The sequence below is a fragment of the Orbicella franksi genome, chromosome 7 (genome assembly GCF_964199315.1).
Source record: "Orbicella franksi chromosome 7, jaOrbFran1.1, whole genome shotgun sequence".
NCBI lineage: Eukaryota > Metazoa > Cnidaria > Anthozoa > Scleractinia > Merulinidae > Orbicella > Orbicella franksi.
The window spans coordinates 11,722,978-11,740,993 of NC_138151.1; the positions used below are offsets into that span (position 1 = coordinate 11,722,978).

Genomic DNA, 18,016 nt, shown 5'->3' on the forward strand with positions numbered 1-18,016 from the left:
TGTGGGGAAACTTGGCCAATGGTTTTACAACGCAAAACGTACCAGAACACCACATTCAAATTTTAATGGCAATTTATATTTTGTTTTCCTTACTCGAATTTTTTTTCCTATTTTCCAAGATTTACCTAACTAACCCTTAAACGTTGTTCTTCTCACGTTGTATTACTGTTACAGTTAACATAAAAACCGAGATTAACTCCTACTCTCTATACATACAATGAAACCTACTATAATTTAATTTATCCGGCTGGGCAATCTGCAGCGAGGGAACATTAAACCTTAGCCCGGGTTGCTTGCCGGTCACCCTCCATAAGGTGCCATCTCCACAACCTTACGAGAAAGTCGACTGAACGTAGTTACCAACTCTCTCTCGATCACGAGAGCCTAAGTTCATTCCTTTGCCACTTTCGTTTGAACAATAACTCTCAACGTCTGCCTAGCTAGCTTTTAACCTAGCAACGAATTTTACTCACAAACTAGAGCTTATTTTAACCCCTAACCCTCAGCGGGTAGCATTTTAGACAGCAATGCCCAATGCCAAGGCAAACTATGTAAGCGAACACGCGCGGTCACGCAAACTCTGTTAATAGAAGTCGTCATCATCATCATCATCGTTGTTGTCATCAATGTCGTCATCGATGCCGGTGACCATTGTCCAGGGTTTGTTCTTATTCTTGTCGCTATCAATTTCATCATCGTTTTCAAGTCCTTTTAGCGCCATTATATCTCCTTCAGGAAGATCTTCGTCTTCATCGAAATCATCCTCGTATAAACTGATGGAGAAAACAAACACCTTGATGTCGTGAAAAATTCATATTTTTGTTCCACAGATTCCAACGTTCTGATGCGAATGTACTCATAAATAGTTTTAAATTTTACTGTATTTGGTAAGATGGGTAAGGGGGGGGGGGGGGATGTTGTCGAGTGGTTTACGGCGCTGGGTTTGAAATCTAGAGGTTCCTGGTTCAAATCCTTCTGTTCAACCTACCGCTAACTAGATTTGTTTCCCGTAGTCCCGAGTTCAACTCCTCGACTGCGTTGTGTGAATATCCAACTGGTTAGCTTCTCTCCAGTTGAGATTCTTCACAGTTTATTTTCTATTTGGGTAATTATTTATTTAGTGCCCTCAATTAGCACAATAGTGTTAGACATTTGACACTTAATTTAAATAGTTATTATATAATTATGTTATTTTACCCTTCTGTCTGTTCATTGGCTCCTTCTTCAGCCACTAGTAAGTCATACTCTTCTTGTGCGTATCTTTCCCAGTCTGACCGCTCATTGCCATCGCTGTCTTGTAAATCCTAAAAATATAAGCAAAATTACGCGTTTTAAACCTTGTTTGATTGATTGTTTTCGGCAGATCAAAGTAGACAGAACTCAGGAAGACGAAGTGGTTTTTCCAATAGGTGTTTTGTCAAAATAGGGAGATCATTATCTTTAAGTCGTTAGATTTTTTACAACCAATAAGTAACCTTTTTTTTATATCATTATTCGGTTAGTAAGACTCCCATATCAAAAGTCAGGGTGCTCATCAAACCCTTCAGGGGGTAAGAAAGCAGTTTTGGTACCTCTAAGGGTTTCCAGCCTCAAAAGGTCCACAGCGGGAGTTTTCGCGGTACGTTTGAGGTATTGAGCCGAAAAAAATATGACAGGAAATAATGTGTTGTTTTAGAGTTGGTACCTCTTGGGGAGGGGGGGGGGGGGATTCAAGCCACTCCCACAAACAAGTGCGACAAGTTACTGGATGAAAACGAAAACCTAGCTTTTATTGAATAAGTTCATGTAAACAACGATTCCTTACCCTTACTGCGGCAAAAGGATCTCTCTGTTCATATTCCAGATATTTATCCAGATTAAAGAATGTGTTAAAGAAAATGTACGCCAATTTACAATTCTTCAGATCTCTCAGTGTTATACATTCTAAACAAACGAGACGAGAAAGCGGATTAGTATAAAAGAATGAAGGTAACTTTTTACGTGCAGCAAGAAGTACATGAAAAATATAGCAGAGAGAAAACTGGGAGCTTGTTACATTTCTCACTCGGCCATTCTTCATGTATGAGAGACTGGTCGCAGCTTCCTATACGATATGCTGATTATTAGGTCCTCACACAACGAAACACGTGACATACGTGACTAGACACGTGACGAACCAAAGATCGTTGACGAGTTATAACAAGGAATTCATACCTGGGGCTTTAGGTTTCACCATGTCCAACATCTAAAATAGAATACAATTAAACAATACCGTTAAACCAAGTACAGAGGAAAGGAGTAATTTAATTGCTATGATTGCTCAAGAGAGTGACTCTTGTGAAATCACGAGATAGAGAGAGCAACAGGCCACACAAACAAAAGGAAACAGGGAGAAATTCTGTCACCTTAAAATGGTAATTGAACCCAATCTTATTAAAGCACCGCATTTTGTTTGAGATAAACAACAGGATAATTAGGGTTAATGATTACTGGTAACCTAGCAGAAGTGACTGGCCAGTGTAAGAACTTTTGGAGTGTTGCTGCTTTTTTTTCATTCCAAGCTCTTCAGATGCTTTTATGACACCTTGTCCAAAAAGCACCTTGTGGCAATCCCCTGCCCATTGAATGAAAAGTGGCAAGTTTTCACCATTGCAAAGCAAGCCTGGTCTCCCGTCCATTTGGATTGTCACACAACACTAATGCTACATTGCGTGACAAACACAGAAAACAATGTTAAGGACACTCCTGTAAGCCAAACTGACTTTCATGTTTCTGCACAGACATACATAAACTGTCCTTCACATGAAAATTCTCATCATTTTCATACCTGACAAAGACAGTCTTCAAACACCATTGTCTCTATACCAAGGACTTCCATTTTAGAGACTTGCTCCGAATAAAAATATTCTAATTCATACATGGACAGAACACCGTCCCCATCTAAATCCATGCATCGAAACCAGTACTCAATACTAGAGGAAAAAAAAAACTTAAGATCAGTTTCAACAAAGTTAATGTTGGTAAAGTTTGCACCTTGCCTAACAGCTCAGCACTGTATCTGTAACATGAACTAACAACATACTTCTTACTCCTTCCTGGATGGGATGCTAGTCTATCGCAAGATCACACCCCAGCATTGAATTAATCGCCAGGCATGTCTACACATGGGTGGAGAGAGGCACCGTGAGAGTTCAGTGTTTCCCCAAGGCCAGAACAGAGTTACTTGGGCAGTTAAGCCACTTGCTTATAAAAGAGTACAAGATAACCTAAGGCAACTGGAAATCCATAATGTGGTATCTGTTTTCGTTTATTAGGTGAGGTATTATTACAATAAGAATTTAATCTACATGTACAGCATCTACATCAAGTCCTCTGTATGCATTGCAGACCCAACTGTTGATAATTTATTATTTCAATAATAACCTCCTTGGATGTTTCTTGTCCTCCTCTGAGAGAAGAAACCAAACAAACTCTGGATAGGTCATCTTTCCATCCATGTATGTTGGACCCCTACACCAAAATAATAACAAACCAACATCAAACATAATTGGTAGATTGTATCCCCAGTGATCCAAGGAGAAGCAAGGACCAGGTTATCAAGTTGCAGAAATAAATACATATTTAAACTGCAGGAAGAATATCACAAGAAGACTCCAAAGGAAGCCAATCACAACTCCAAATAGAAAATGTATGTGCTATAAAAAATCAACTGACTTTTGAATCTAGACCTGAATGACAGCCACAGAAGTACAACATTTTGCTCTGAAAGATCAGACAGGGGTTTCATTGAGGGCCAGACACTGTGAGGACGATTTTACCCGGCTGGTGACCATCTAGCAGAAGGTTTTTCTTATAAGAAAAAGTTCAGCTCAAATAACTTTGCCCACCCATGAAAACCAGTTGCCCCTGCTGAAAATGTTATTAAATAAAACCCCTGGAATAGAACACATGCATTTTGTATTTTCCTAATGAACCGGCTGATCAAGAAACACAAATATCAAAGTACCACTTATTATGCTAAATTTAATGTCAAGATCACTTCTGAATTGTTGTCCGTACCTTGTGACACACCCAGAAAACAGCCTTTTTACAATTTTTGATGACAAAGCTACAAAAATAAATATATAAATACAAATAAATAAATAAATATATAAAATAAATAAATATATAACGGAAAGTAAACCTCTGTCCACCATGAGTATGATTCATAAGTTACTTGACACGGTAAATGGCATTTTCATAAATGATAAATAGATGAAAATGTCACTGAAACAAATTGCACAAGATTTACTTAAAATCAAAATTATAAATAGGTTGTAATATATATCTTTGATAATACAAATAACCTTAATAATTTATGAAGGTAATGGTTACATGTTTATTTATTTCTAAATGCTTAATATATCTGGTACCATTATAAGAAATTTACTATCACATATTTACCATGGTTATTGTGTCTCATTAAATCGTTCTCATCAATTAACAAGTCATGGTCTGTGTCCAGCTCCCAAAATTTACAGTAAATTACATAAAAATGTTCATAAGAGAAATAGTCCACAATCTGAAAGACAGCAAAGTTAAAAAAAGAAAAAAATGGTGCATCTTAACATGAACTCTTTAACATAAGTTCCCAAAGAGGTTAATATCTAAGATATATGTGTTAAGAAATGTATAGTTACAGTAGAATCATAATCTCAATATCTGTGCAGAGAACATTTTAGTTAGCTGTAAGCTATTTTGACACATTGTGCTCCTACAATTCTGGCCAATAGTTTTTTCCTGCACCTGAATAGGAAGTGGTTTTTATTATTTTGAGGAGATATTGATCAATTCTTGCCCAACTTTTTTCTTATTAGTCAGTTTTGGTTTGATGAGACAGAGGGTCATTGTATATAATTTATATGGTAAGATTGGTTGCATATTTCCTGATATTTTTTATCGCTTTCTCCTCCAGATAATATCAGCGACTAAGATCCATGTTTCCATGTATGGTCAAGCACTACTAAGTATTGCTAGCACTGAAACTTGGAAATTTGTGGGCTTGAAGAAAACAAAATGCTTTACAAAAAAGGAACCACAACAAATATATGAATTAAAAAAAACCATGCATTCAATTTTTAAGGTAGGTGGGTTTACTAGCAACTTGTACAATTTTTGATCAATTCTTTTTAGCTGTACCTCATTGATATCCTCTTCTTCCTCAAGAACTGCTAAAATCTGGGAAAGAAATATTGACTTGGTATATTTATCTATTAACAAAATTATCACGACTCTAAATAACCTTCATATTACTGAGAGAGCAATGTCCAAATTTATGACTTCAGGAATATCATTTCCTTCACCGAGCATGGAAACAATTTTTAAGGTAAAAGCTAGAGAAATAGAACATTAACATTACTGGTGTAAACGTACTCACGTCTAAAAAGTTACTATTCCTCAATTCTGGGATTGTGATACGCCCTGTCCATGAGCTATTTACACAATAAAATATTCTTGCTATAACCTGTGAAGCAGAGATGAAAAATGTCAGTTATTTTATAATACTTGGAACAGTAATCAGTCGGCCAGTCAGCTATTTGGCTTTAGATCAAGAGCTCAAAATCTACCTGTATATTTCAGCCCAGCAAGTGTTTAATATGTGCTGTGTTTTTGGTTTTTGATGTCAGCACAATAAGACTTGTAGGTTTTTTCAATGTTATGAATTTTGATGGAATCATGTGCACATGACTTATTAGAACAGCTGGTCTATATCTAGGAATGGCTAGCTGCAGTCTTTAACCAGTCGGACAGGGTAGTTGCAATATTACATGTACAGTAAAAGAGACAACGTTTAGATAAATTAGAGATTACAGAACTTACGGTGTGGATGTATCTAGAATGAAAGTCGGGAGCATCACGAAGAAATTCCAAGCCTGGATGTGTTTCCACAATGTCCTTAAAATAGATTTATTAACTTTAAATTAGTTTGGAAAAAAGATTTGGAATTTTCAAAGGCTTTAATAAGGAACAAGGGTTAGCATACAGGGGATGGAAAAGAAGGGTACAATTGAGCCCTGATGAACAAACACCTGTTTCTGAGTATTCATGAGGGCTATTAATGGTGAGAAACCATTCCATTCTCAAGATACATGTACTTTCATTACCAGAAAAGAAAACAATAGGAATCCATGTCATAATTGAGGCATTCTCCCAGCAGATCTAGAGCAGGCTACAGTATTCCGACTTGTAAGCTTATGACCAAATTATATCGTCTTAGAGAGGGCAGTTGAATAAACAGCTAAATGATGCAATTTATAAGCCAGGTTTTTATACTGAACACTACAAGTCAAAATGATCAAGCAGATAATTATCAAAAAAGAGAGAAAGTGTGGGGTGACCTTGCAACAATGCAATAGCCTTAGAAGCTTCATTAGTTTGCTTAAGTGGGCATGTGCGTGTACAAGAAATGTGCACATACATGTACAAGAGTCAAATCACGATTGTTAGTGCTGACAGTTGTACCTGCAAGAGTGGAATAAAGTCTTCTGATTCCAGATAATTATGGGAGTGCTTTGCACTTAAGAGTTGAACAAATCTTGATGCATCGTCATGGCATTTAGATGTTAAGCTGCAAAATAGATGGAGTGATTGGAACAATTACAATGATCATAATAATCTAATTTATTACTAGTTTCATTTAATAGTCACTAACAATTGCGATAAACTATTCAAATGATTTGATTTTGTAAGATTTCTATATTTCAAAATCTTCCTTTCTATCACCTTTTATTAGTCATTGTGAAAACACACATTAAAGTTACTAAAAGCAACCAGAATGATCTGTAATGTCTTTAACTGTAATGCAAATGTCAGTTCAAACTGAAGAAGCTTAACACTAATTCAACCAGTGAAACGTCTTACACAAAGTTTAAGAAGGGTCATGCAAACACCAGAAACATGTCACATTATTATTAATAATAACCATGCATTAATTAAAGAAAGCTTCCATTTTCTGTTGGTACAGTACAATTCGCACAGAATGGAACCATAGCTACAGAGTAGAGGAAAACTGTAGAGCTAGGTTAACTTTGTATTCATGAGAGCATGACACTTAGGTCACTAAAATGTGTCTGTTGTCTGTATCAACCAGTGTCTGTATTAAGCAGGTTAACATTAATAAGAAAAAAATATTTGAGCTTTTTATTGTGACAGGCAAAACTATCTGTAATAAGTGGGTGTCCACAGAGTGTGGGTTCCAATGTACAGGTGTAATAGATGAAACAATTTACATGTAGACCTTTTGATAATAAGTTACATGCAACTGTACATACATGTACTTGACCAAAATGGAATTTGTCCTACAGTGTATCTACATCAAATTTGGAGAGGTGTTAGATATATTAATTAAAAAAAAAATGTATAACTGACCTACACACACAAATTTCTGTAGTTAGTACAAACCTAACAAGTTGAAACTATTATTAGTATTAGTATAAGATACCTTTTCCACATGACGTTAAACATTGGCAAAGTAACATATCCCTGTTTATGCCCTCCTGCGGTAGAAAACAAGGGCTCTCGCCAGTAGAGTGGTAAACCACAGGCCTGAAAGACATGACAACAAAGATTCTTGAATTACATCAAGGCTTCTCCGCTGGTCTAACCAAGTGGGACTTATCCTGATTTCTACAGTACAAATAATAATAATTAGGTCTTATTAACTAACTAGGAGGTCTGCATGGGAGAATTTTGACCGAGGCTGTGAGTTCAGACCGAATGCAGAGAGGTCTGTACACATGACCGAGGTCAAGATTTTCCCATACAGACCGACTAGGCTCGGTTAATAAGATGTTTATTATATGGCGCAAACAAGAACAACCTAATTTGTTTTAATGCAACTGGTTTGTACTAACTGACATTTTACTTGCGAACGGCAATGAGCTGAATTTAATTCTGCCAAAGTTCGCTCGACCTTTTTAATTTTCTTCTGATCAGGCTTTTTAACACTTCCATAACTAAATTTTGGTAGAAGAAAATACTCAATATTTTTGCATTTTAGTTTGCAACCTTTTCACCGTGAAACATTAGCAGTCTAGATGCCAGTCTAGATGGGAAAATCTAGACTGTTTTCAATCTCGATTTCAGCCAATCAAATTCGTGAATTTGGTAGTTCCCAGTCCTTGTGAGACAAAGCCATATAATAATCATTATTATAGTAGAGCTCTGAGCGGAGCACCATAACAGAACCACATGCATGCATAGAAATAGAAACTCATGCAACTCTTTTTTCATGGTCAACATGGCTAGCGGCATGGATCGCGGGCGCGGGCGCCCAAAGACAATGTCATGCAACATGGCGGTCATACTCCAGCTAATACCAAGTCATGCAGTCTTGGTTTACAGCATATATCCTTAAAATTGGACATCCATGTTATGGTCAATTGACACCTGTCAAAACAAGGTATCTGTTGACCAGTATCATGTGACCAGATCACGGGCTCAGGTTTAGAGCTCATCCAGGTCATGAGTTTTTTTAAGTTGACTGCAGACCAAGTACTGGCTTTCGATTGGATCGCAGGCTCATGTCGGGTTAATCAACAACTGATTGGACCCCGCAGTGGAGGTGGCTAGCAGTGGATATTTATCGAGCCGCAAAGCGGCAAGGTAAATATTCAACGAAAGCCACCAATACTGAAGGAAATAATTGTTTTTAATTAGTATATATCACACCAGTAGGATAAAATATCTGCAAAAGTTAACTCAGAAGACTGCAAAAAGTCTTTTATTTCGTAAGTTGGCTGCCATCCTGCGCAACTCAGTTGTCGCCGTCGTCGTGGTCATGTGTATGCGCCACAAGAGCAATACAGCTTGCCATGATAACCGTGAGAAAATCAATTAATGGGTTTCCTTTTCTTTCCTATAAGGGTATGGTGCTCCACTTGGAGGCCCTTCAGACTGCCAGAGCTCCTCTATTAACCAAGCACAAGGGCCATACTGGAAAAATATTGGCATAAGGTCTTAACAGAACTAGTACAGACCAAATGTAGTGACCAAGTGCAGTCTGCACAAGGGCAGATATTCTCCCAGTATCAATAGTCCTGAGCAAGCTTGGTTAACAGAGTTTTAATACGTGACTGAACATGCTAAGAAAAAAGACCCCATAAACTTCAAACACAGAATTCTGATTTATACTCATGTCAAGATAACATTTTCAAAAAAAAAGGACAGAGAGACAGAGGAAAAGAAAAATCTTAAAAGACTAAAATGTTCCTCTTTTAGTTCACAAAAAAAAAAGCTATAAAAACAGTTAGGGATCATTCTAAACAATGCCTCAAGAAAATGTTGCACCAGCAATAGAGCATTAGATTGTGACCATCTGAAGCTAGATATTAGCCTCTGTCAATTATTTTTTTTTGCATGGACGATCCTAGTTAATAAACAGCAATAACTTGGTGAATTAAAATAACACATACCAGGGTACTGATATGTGTAAAATAATATGGGAAAACTTGCTCCCCATGGATGAGATACTACATACATGTATTGCATGTAGATCTTTGTATCAGTTAAGCCATCTATGAAGTCCTTTGGGTCAAATTTCAGATGTTAAACTCTCACAATAGAATTGAGCATGTAAAAGGAAACTTATGCTTACAGTGTACTGAGGTGTGACTCAATGGTTTTTAGTTTCATTTCCTTCGAAACCCCATATCCCAAAATACTGCGCAAAAGAAACATTGATAAATAACGTTACAAATTTAACTTGCACATCTAAAATACATGTACATGTATATATGTACAGTAGTTTGAAACAAGAGTCAGATTCTGGATGGTGAAAAACTGTGCAGGTTCTTTACGATCTCTTGATCTTCAAAGACTGCCCAAAGAGGATCTTTCAAGGATCCTTAAAATAAAGGATTTTAAGACGGATACCTTACAGAGATCTTGACAAAGATCATAGCAAAATAAGAATTCTTCAGATATTTGTAAACTATCCATTAGAAATGAGGATTTTACCTGGATCTTAAGCAAACAACTTTTACAGAATAAAATATTTCAGTTTTTATTTATGACAGATGTTGACTTCTCATATAAAAAAAAGAAAACATTCAAGAATTTACCAGAAGACAAATAACTGTAAATATCACAACAATATTGACTTAAATTATCATTTCAAGGAAACAAAATAATAACTTGTTGAAAATCTTTTTTTGACAAAGCAGTGCTCATCTCCCCTAGGCAGCTTTTTTAATGAAATAAGTGCATGTAAGATGCCCAGTAAAATAATGTGAAAAAATAAAAATAAAAATTTATATTTTTTTCATTTTTATTAACCATTTTTAACCTGTTTTATTTTAAATATTGATAAGATTGTGTTCCCCACAGACTAGAAAGTTCTTAACAGCCTTGTCAAACGTTTTCAATGTTACCAGTATATGATTGTAATTCCAAGCTGTTAAAACGGAAAACAGTCAAAAGATCTAGAACAATGCCGTTGAAAACAATTCTCCTGTGCGTATTTGCTAAACACTCGAGTAAGAGATTCAAAGGAAGTAATTACTTCATAAAATATTCAAAGAAAAAACACGTTTACGAATTCAGCAAGACAGCAATATAAATATTAAACGGGAACTTTTTCAAAAGCGATTAAATAAAAAAGGTCTCTATTTTGCATTCAAAAATATCGACTTCTTGACGAATGTTGAAAAATATTGACTTTGATTCCATATTGAGCCTGTCGCGAAGGTTAGTAAACTTATAAGCCTAAAATTACGGCGTTAAATATTGAATAAAAACGGTTAACTTAAATATTTCCCATCGTTTGATTCCTCGGATGAAAGTCATATAATAATTTAGTTTTGATCAGGCTGATATTGAATCGACAACGAAGACGAAATATAGGCTTGAAATCCTTCAACAAGCTATATTTGAAAATGCGACCACTGTGCGGGAAGAAATTATACAAAACGAATCAACTTTTCGCAATTCGAAACAAAAGCTAGATATTAGTCTATTACGTAAGCGTCTTGAAAATTTATCAAACAACGTGAAATATTAAAAATATTTCTTGAGGCAATAAGTACCCACTTTAATACGAACAGACATATCGGCGTAGCTGATTGATAAACTCAACAGCCGAAATCTGTAAGCTTGTCTTTGCTTTCAGACGTAAGGAAAAACAAACTCGCGACGATATTGAAAGATTTGTCGTTTCAATCCTAACGTATTTCCGCTTAAGTCTTTCGAAGAAACAGATTTCGTGCCAAAGTGGCAGACTTTGCTCTAAATGGTATAAGATTTCATTGAAAGTTCACACAAAAAGACAGACATGACTCGGCACGATCAACCCAAACGTAATAAGAAAGCACTTGATGCTGAATGTGGCACTCATGTGCCTTTACCCTCTTGACAGCGGAATAAATCTTGAACCAACAATGAAACGTTAAGTTACAAACAAAATGTTTGATAGCTACAGAATTCAGTAAAGTTAAACAACGCTTACTAAATAGTTAAGGGGTCACAAAAACCCCACTGACGTTTATCCTTACATGTAAACACCACACCACAACACGTTCTTCGTATTCGACCAGGAGCTCTAAAAACGTCACGCTATAATATCGGGTATCAAGTTTATTCCCGAGTTAAAATAAGTAACCGTATATAAACGCCGACATTAGAAAAATACCATACCTTAACAACAGTTCCAAACTCCTCTTTGGGTATTCCGTGATCGTAAAGTTTGAAAATTCTGGCCACCTTCTCCAACGTGACTTCACACTTGGTCGAGTCTTCTGGCTTTCCGAGCGGGAAGTAGAACGGTGCCAATTGGGCGGCACAACCAGCAAAGATTCTCACATTATTCAACACCAGCTGTTTATCCTTCATCGGATACTTCGTCCCTTCATTGTTTTCTAACCGAGGTGACCGTGGAGGCGATTTCGAGCCGGGTCTTCGAGAACACCTCTCTCTTGGACTTCGCGGCGACCGCAACAATTGTGACGGAGAGCTGGTTGGTGGAGCCGGAGGTGAAATGGGTCGTGTAGCGCCGCCTATTGAATTCGGCGAGCCTAAATGTGACAATTGCCTTGGCGACAGAGGGCGGCCCTGGATTAACTTGTTCAAATCATTTCTGAGAATACGTTGAGTTTCGGGCATCGACAACCATCGAAGAAACAGCTCGTCGACTTTCACTTTCAGTACTGGAGAAAGATGCGCCATAAAACTGGAAATGTTAACATCAGATTGAAGTGGCAATCTATTATCTACGTCTGTACATCACTTCCTCCCGTTGTGGTTGAGTTGGCCAAACTACGAAACATAAATAAATAGACCTCTTTTCATCGACCAGCGCAGTTAATATCCCACGATTCAAGCTTTCGTTCGTGATAACAATTTCCGTTGTTGATTTCGTTGTACTTGAAGTAGGATAAAACAGTACAATTCAATAGACTCTACCAGCATTCGGTTCGCTTTGACACCAGCCGTTTCTTGAAATCATAACATGGCAAGCCAGGAACATAACAACCACTGCCTACAAAATTGACTTCACGCCATTTTTCGATCTTTCTGGCAAGGAAAAAATCGAAAATCGAATACGGCGCGGTCGGCCATGAGCAAACAGAACAACGATCAGCGGTCTGATCAGCATAAATTAGCAGAGTCGTTTCCAGTCTCTAGGACGAGAGCTACTATCATGAGGGTTGTACAAGGGGCGTCTCTGGCACCGTTCACGAACGGAAAAAAACGGCGGATAACGGATCACGGATATAAAAATTTAGTTTTCCCGAAGCACGAAACTAAGCAAGTAAGAGTGTTTGAAGAAAACAAAACCGCGAAAGGCTAACCATCCGGAGGACTCGCGTCTCAAAATCACGCGTAGAATAGAGTGGTGAAATCAAGAATATCGGTTAATAATTCAAGTTCTGCATGGGTCACGGATAACCTTCAGGTCACGGATCTGAAAGAAAAATTTCCTAAATTCACGTTTCATGGAAAATAAAATCAGATAATCACGCATCATGAGAATACCCCTGTACGACCCTCTATCATGGACTGATACGGAAATAATGGAACATTTGTGGGAAAAATTAACGGGACATTTGTGGGAATCCTAACCCTTACTAACCCTAACCCTAAGAACTAACACATGTGGCCTGTGTGTGAACCATATTCCCCATCAGAAATTCATTTCATGGGAGCAGTACCCTGAAGTGAGATGTCAACTCTAAATCAGATGGAGGTGTTGCGTAAACCCTTCAAGGCGATTTGCACTACAACTACCAGAATCCTTCACTTTTTCTGTTTGTTATGCTAATTAGGCCAATTGTTATTTTAAAGCCCAAATTTTCTGGGGGAGGATACCCCCGCTCCCTGTATGGGGGACCACCACAGCTGCGTCCTCACAACTCTCCTGTATGGTTTGGAATTTTGGCGCATAACGGAGAAGGATTTATCAAAACTCTCCACATTTCAATCACACCAAGAGATTTCGGCGTATCCTACGCATCTTATGGCCTAATGTCATCTCAAATAAGGATCTAGCTCTTTGAACCGTGTGGAACTGAACCAATGGCTACCATCCTGACGAGGAGACGCTGGAGGTACATTGGCCATGTCACCAGTCAAGCAGCTTCCATTGCGAAAATTGCTTTACATTGGACGCCAGAACGGAAACGCAAGAGGGACGGCCCCCCACCCCAAGATCACGTAGCGACGGAGAGTGGAGAAAGAGGCATCAAGCTTATCGCAAGGGACCGGCAGATGTAGAGAGTGCATGTTGCTGCCCTACATGCCACCTAGGCGTAAGGGGAATGAGTGAGTGAGTGAGTTAGAAGAAAATAGTCAATATTTTTGCATTTTAGTTTGCGACTTTTTCACTACAAAACATTACCGGTCTAGATGCCAGTCTAGATGGGAAAATCGAGACCGCTTCCAACATCGATTTCAGCCAATCAAATTCGTGAATTCCCCGAGTCCTTGTGAGATTGAACAGCCATATAATAATAGACCATATTAAATATTTTACCTCAAGGGCCCAGCCTCATTCTTTGACTCACTGAATTAATTTTCTGCATTTCTAGGATCTGTGCAAGAGTTGAACTCCTCTATAGAAGGGTTTCTCATTACTTATCTTTAGTGGAGTTTGAGATCAGTCAACTTCAAAATTGGAAGACAGAAGGTAATCATGGCACTTTAACCACCAGCAACCTGCAACTGACTAGCATCCCATCCAAGAGAATAAAAATACTCCTAGTCACTGGTCATTTACCAGCTAGTGTTCAGGGAAGATAGCTGGTGATTGCCAAAACTCTAGCCTGCGAACAGGCTCCCGGTGAGCCCGAACGAAGCGAGGGGGGCTCCCCTGTCCCCACCCCGATCACTTCGCTCTCCGAATTCTTCTGTTTCGCGCTCGCCAAAATTTTTCCCGTCCTCGCTGGGAGCCCGTTCGCAGGCTGCCAATGCTCTTTCATCAGAAGTGCCCAGGGTTTTTAGTTCCCTGGCCCAGCTCTCTAGTCCCATGCATGAACCTCATTATTGCAAAGGTGCTAAAAAGACATCCCCTCAAGTTTTGGTCATGTTTGAATGTGGTAAAAAAAATGGCTGAATTTTTGCTGTGGCTATAGCGTTCAATTTTTTAGAGAATGTCATTCTCACATGTCTTTTTCTGTGGGTCTGTGTTTCATTTTTGAGAAGTGATATCTGCTAAAAAAAAACTTTGAATTTGAATAAATGTTCATTTCCCATCCTGTGAAACCTACAGCAGCTTTTTGGCCGGTTCATTTTGTCTCATGATGTATTGGCTTAGCAGCATGAAACAACAGGCAAAAAACTCTACCTCCTTATACAAGCTACATAAACATACCATGATAGAATACCATTCCACAAAAAAAATGCAAGACCAACAGCAATAATTTAATGCTCGAAATGTTGAGAAACCAAAACCAGATACATTTTATATCATAGTTGGTAGCATATGGTTGCATCCCAAGGTCAATTATTTTCAAACTTTGCCAGTCTATAACTTGTCTGGCAAATGTCCATGTGTTGCGTTATATGCTATGTTATGCTAGACTATCATCACAAACTAGATACTTTCTATAAAGTAACGATCAATAAATAACTTAATCTACTTGAGATAACTAACAGATATAAGAAAACTGGCAAGTTATACTGAGAGGATATGTTTAGTTTGGCGTCTTTCATTTAGTACTACATGTACAATATCCTTGATAGAAAGGAAACCTTTGAAGAATAATAAATAAATATTTACATCAATATATTATGTACAAAATTATGCTGAATAGGTTATGACAAAAGCAAGCAGTTTGAGGTTATCGTGAACAGGAAATCGTCAAAAATTAGAGCAAGCTTTTTTGTTTTAGCCATATTTGGTTTCTACCCACTGTTTTCTTAGTGTTGTTTGTCAGCATTCTGATCTATGAGTGACTGGTAAGGACATAACAGAAATGCTGTCTTTGAATCTACTCATAATACCTGCTTAGCATTGTTAGTATTGCTTTTGATTATAACTCTTTCAATTGCTTTCTTTCACAATGCACTTTAAAATGCTAAACATGATGAATGATGCACCAGAGTTGCAAATGATAAGCATTTTAACAATTTCATTGGCATGACATGTAGGTGTTGTGAGACTCCCTAGAGGGTTGGCCTGTCTCAATTTGAAGACATTCATGTTTGAAATTCAAGTAAATGCCTGATTTAGATTTACAGGGTTTATATAATGGTATCCCTTCTAATTTAAAGGTCAATCAATCTGACAGATACTTCAAACACTTTGCCTGGAAAGGTTGATGAAGCTGGGACTTTGGGTATCCTTCATATCGTAGACATCCAACCAGAATGAAGTGTGAGAAAAACTAGAATAATATTATGATGACTCTACTCGAGATTTGAAAAAAGTGCTGTTCTGTCGTTTAGCACTTGTGAGTAGATTTTCTTGCCAGGCAAGTTACTTTTCATTCTCACTTGCCTGATGGGTAAGGGCCCTGGCAGGTTTTCTGCCAACTAAGAGAAAAAAAAGGACTTAGACTTGCCCAGGGCAAGAAAAATTAGAGAGCTGATTGTCCGAAGGGCAAGCTGGAATTGGGTTTTTTTAGCCCTGTAAATTATTCCTGCCCAGGTATAGACACAAGATCATGCACAGTAACTCCTCAGCAGGGTCAGAATCAAAATTAATTTAACAATAATCACAACATATGCATTTTGTATTCAATGCTGAGTGAAGAGCTCTTGTATACAGTTTGGAGAGGGTGTGCAGCTGTCTTGGAACAATTTGTTGCTTGGCTTGGCAGAGTTACTCAAAGTAATCCAAGAAGTTGAACCACAACAGCAATGCTACTAAACAGCATCCTCCTTCTCCTGAAAATCAAAATATTCTTCCAAAGAACAAACTCCAACTTGTACTGTTATTTGTTATTAGAGTTTGACTGTAAACACTCGCCTGGGAAAGGACTTTTCAAAAGTGTACAGGCTGGATTGAAAAAGACTTGAAACTGTAAAACTGATGTTTGTGATTACAGAAGGCTGAACTCTGAACAGACAACTAAGGTCTCACTTCCAATATCCTGGACCAAAATAAGATGTGCTTTGATGAACACAATTGAGTAATTAAAATGTGGCTTACTGAAAATGTATAATCATTCTTTGACAGAAATGAAGCGGGTAGCCTTCCATTAAAATAGACTTTCACTTTGATTTCATAGCCTTCCTCTCATCCATTGGTTAAATCACAAAATACATTGACTATTTCCATGGTGGATATACACCAACATGTAAAATCAATTAACAAACACAGGGAACAGTTGATCCATCATTCCACTGATGTTAACACACCCTTTTCGTCAACAAACTTCAGCTTACATTTGCCATCTGGTGACACTTTGTCATTGTTGTTACTAAAAGGATTGCTGCAATTGACACAGGGACAATGTTCACACGAACCTCCATCACTGAAGCATGGACAACGCGTACTGATGCATCTGGGGCTTTGAAGCTTGGACGATGTCCCACAAGAACACCTCTTCAACTTACCTTTCTTTTTATGCTTTCCTGGCGGAGTTACAACAACTACTTCTTTTGGCTGAAGGTCTGGTTTAACATGAATTTCAGGCTCGACATTATCAAAAATCTGAATCTCTTCAGTGTCATTTCCATCGTTTGTAACTTCATGAGAGCAATCTCCAGTATTAAAATCCAATGCATCCATGTTCACCAAAACATTGTTTTTGATTTCAGAGCTAAAAGACAGGCTAGTTGCACTTGTACTTATCTTTACAGGGGTCTTCTTCTTTTTGCCATAGTTATAATAACTTCCCTTGAATGGCTTTTTCTTTTTTTTCTTCTCCTTTTGACTTTGGGTACCTGTTGGTGGAGCCAAGAGTTTTGCAACTTTTTTGGGAGGCAGGAGTTTCATTTCCGGCGGAAGTGTTGTTGCTGGGACACGTGACTCCGCCGCCATGTTCAAATCACCGCCAGAGGAATTTTTGGAATTTAATTCCGAGTTATTTACCGGTACCTGCCCTTGTCGGTTACTTGGAAAGTCTGCAAGTGAGATCGGGCTTGTAACGGCCTCTTGAATGATCGCCAAAGTCTTGTTGTACTCGCCGTTTTGTGTCGACAGCCTCTGAACGCTGGCCGCTTTTTGGGCGATGCATTCGCAAAGCTTTTGATAACAAGCCAGCACAATTCGAGCTTGTTTATCCTCCGTAAGCTTTTCCAAGTTTGTGCACCATCGACATCCGGGTATTAAGGCCCGCTTCCTTCGAAGGCACCCTTTGCACACGTGGTGTTCACAGCTGTGAGATCCGTACGGGTCGATCAACAAACCACGGCAAACTCGACAAGAAAGGGCTTGGCGAAGCTTTGGAAGCAAATGGAACAGTTGATCCCAAACAGCTTGATTGTCGGTTTCAAGCGACAACATGCATTTGCACGCTTCGACATAGAGCGTTGTGGCGTTCATTCCGAAGTTTTTAACGCGTCTTTTTGCTGTTGGAACTATTAAAACGTAGTAAATCGTATTAAAATTGCTAATTTG

The 18,016-nt window shown here is 38.1% G+C and overlaps 2 protein-coding genes across 2 annotated transcripts; both read right to left on the reverse strand.

The window, feature by feature from the left end:
- Positions 1-45: 45 nt before the first annotated feature.
- Positions 46-14,007, reverse strand: LOC145493897 (serine/threonine-protein phosphatase 2A regulatory subunit B'' subunit beta-like). The gene is made up of 14 exons (XM_081473373.1): positions 11,650-14,007; positions 7,460-7,563; positions 6,481-6,586; positions 5,839-5,913; positions 5,396-5,482; positions 5,158-5,196; positions 4,423-4,540; positions 4,039-4,087; positions 3,403-3,489; positions 2,807-2,951; positions 2,194-2,224; positions 1,805-1,923; positions 1,198-1,304; positions 46-773 (listed from the first exon to the last, which is right to left on the reverse strand). The coding sequence occupies exons 1-14, from the start codon at positions 12,175-12,177 to the stop codon at positions 584-586; spliced, it is 1,785 nt and encodes a 594-aa protein (XP_081329499.1). The 5' UTR covers positions 12,178-14,007; the 3' UTR covers positions 46-583.
- An 835-nt stretch (positions 14,008-14,842) lies between these two features.
- LOC145491874 (uncharacterized) lies at positions 14,843-18,011 on the reverse strand. The gene has a single exon (XM_081471159.1). It carries the CDS (start codon positions 17,939-17,941, stop codon positions 16,790-16,792), a length of 1,152 nt encoding a protein of 383 aa, XP_081327285.1. The 5' UTR covers positions 17,942-18,011; the 3' UTR covers positions 14,843-16,789.
- Between the last annotated feature and the right edge of the window lie 5 nt (positions 18,012-18,016).

Bases quoted from the DNA above. Each gene is read 5' to 3' on its own strand.
- LOC145493897 (XM_081473373.1), bottom strand. From the start codon at position 12,177: ATGGCGCATCTTTCTCCAGTACTGAAAGTGAAAGTCGACGAGCTGTTT. The intron at 4,088-4,422 runs GTAAATATGTGA...TTATTTTTGTAG, and splicing joins AATGAGACACAATAACCATG to CTTTGTCATCAAAAATTGTA. The intron at 2,952-3,402 runs GTTATTATTGAA...TTTTTCCTCTAG, and splicing joins GACAAGAAACATCCAAGGAG to TATTGAGTACTGGTTTCGAT.
- LOC145491874 (XM_081471159.1), bottom strand. From the start codon at position 17,941: ATGAACGCCACAACGCTCTATGTCGAAGCGTGCAAATGCATGTTGTCG.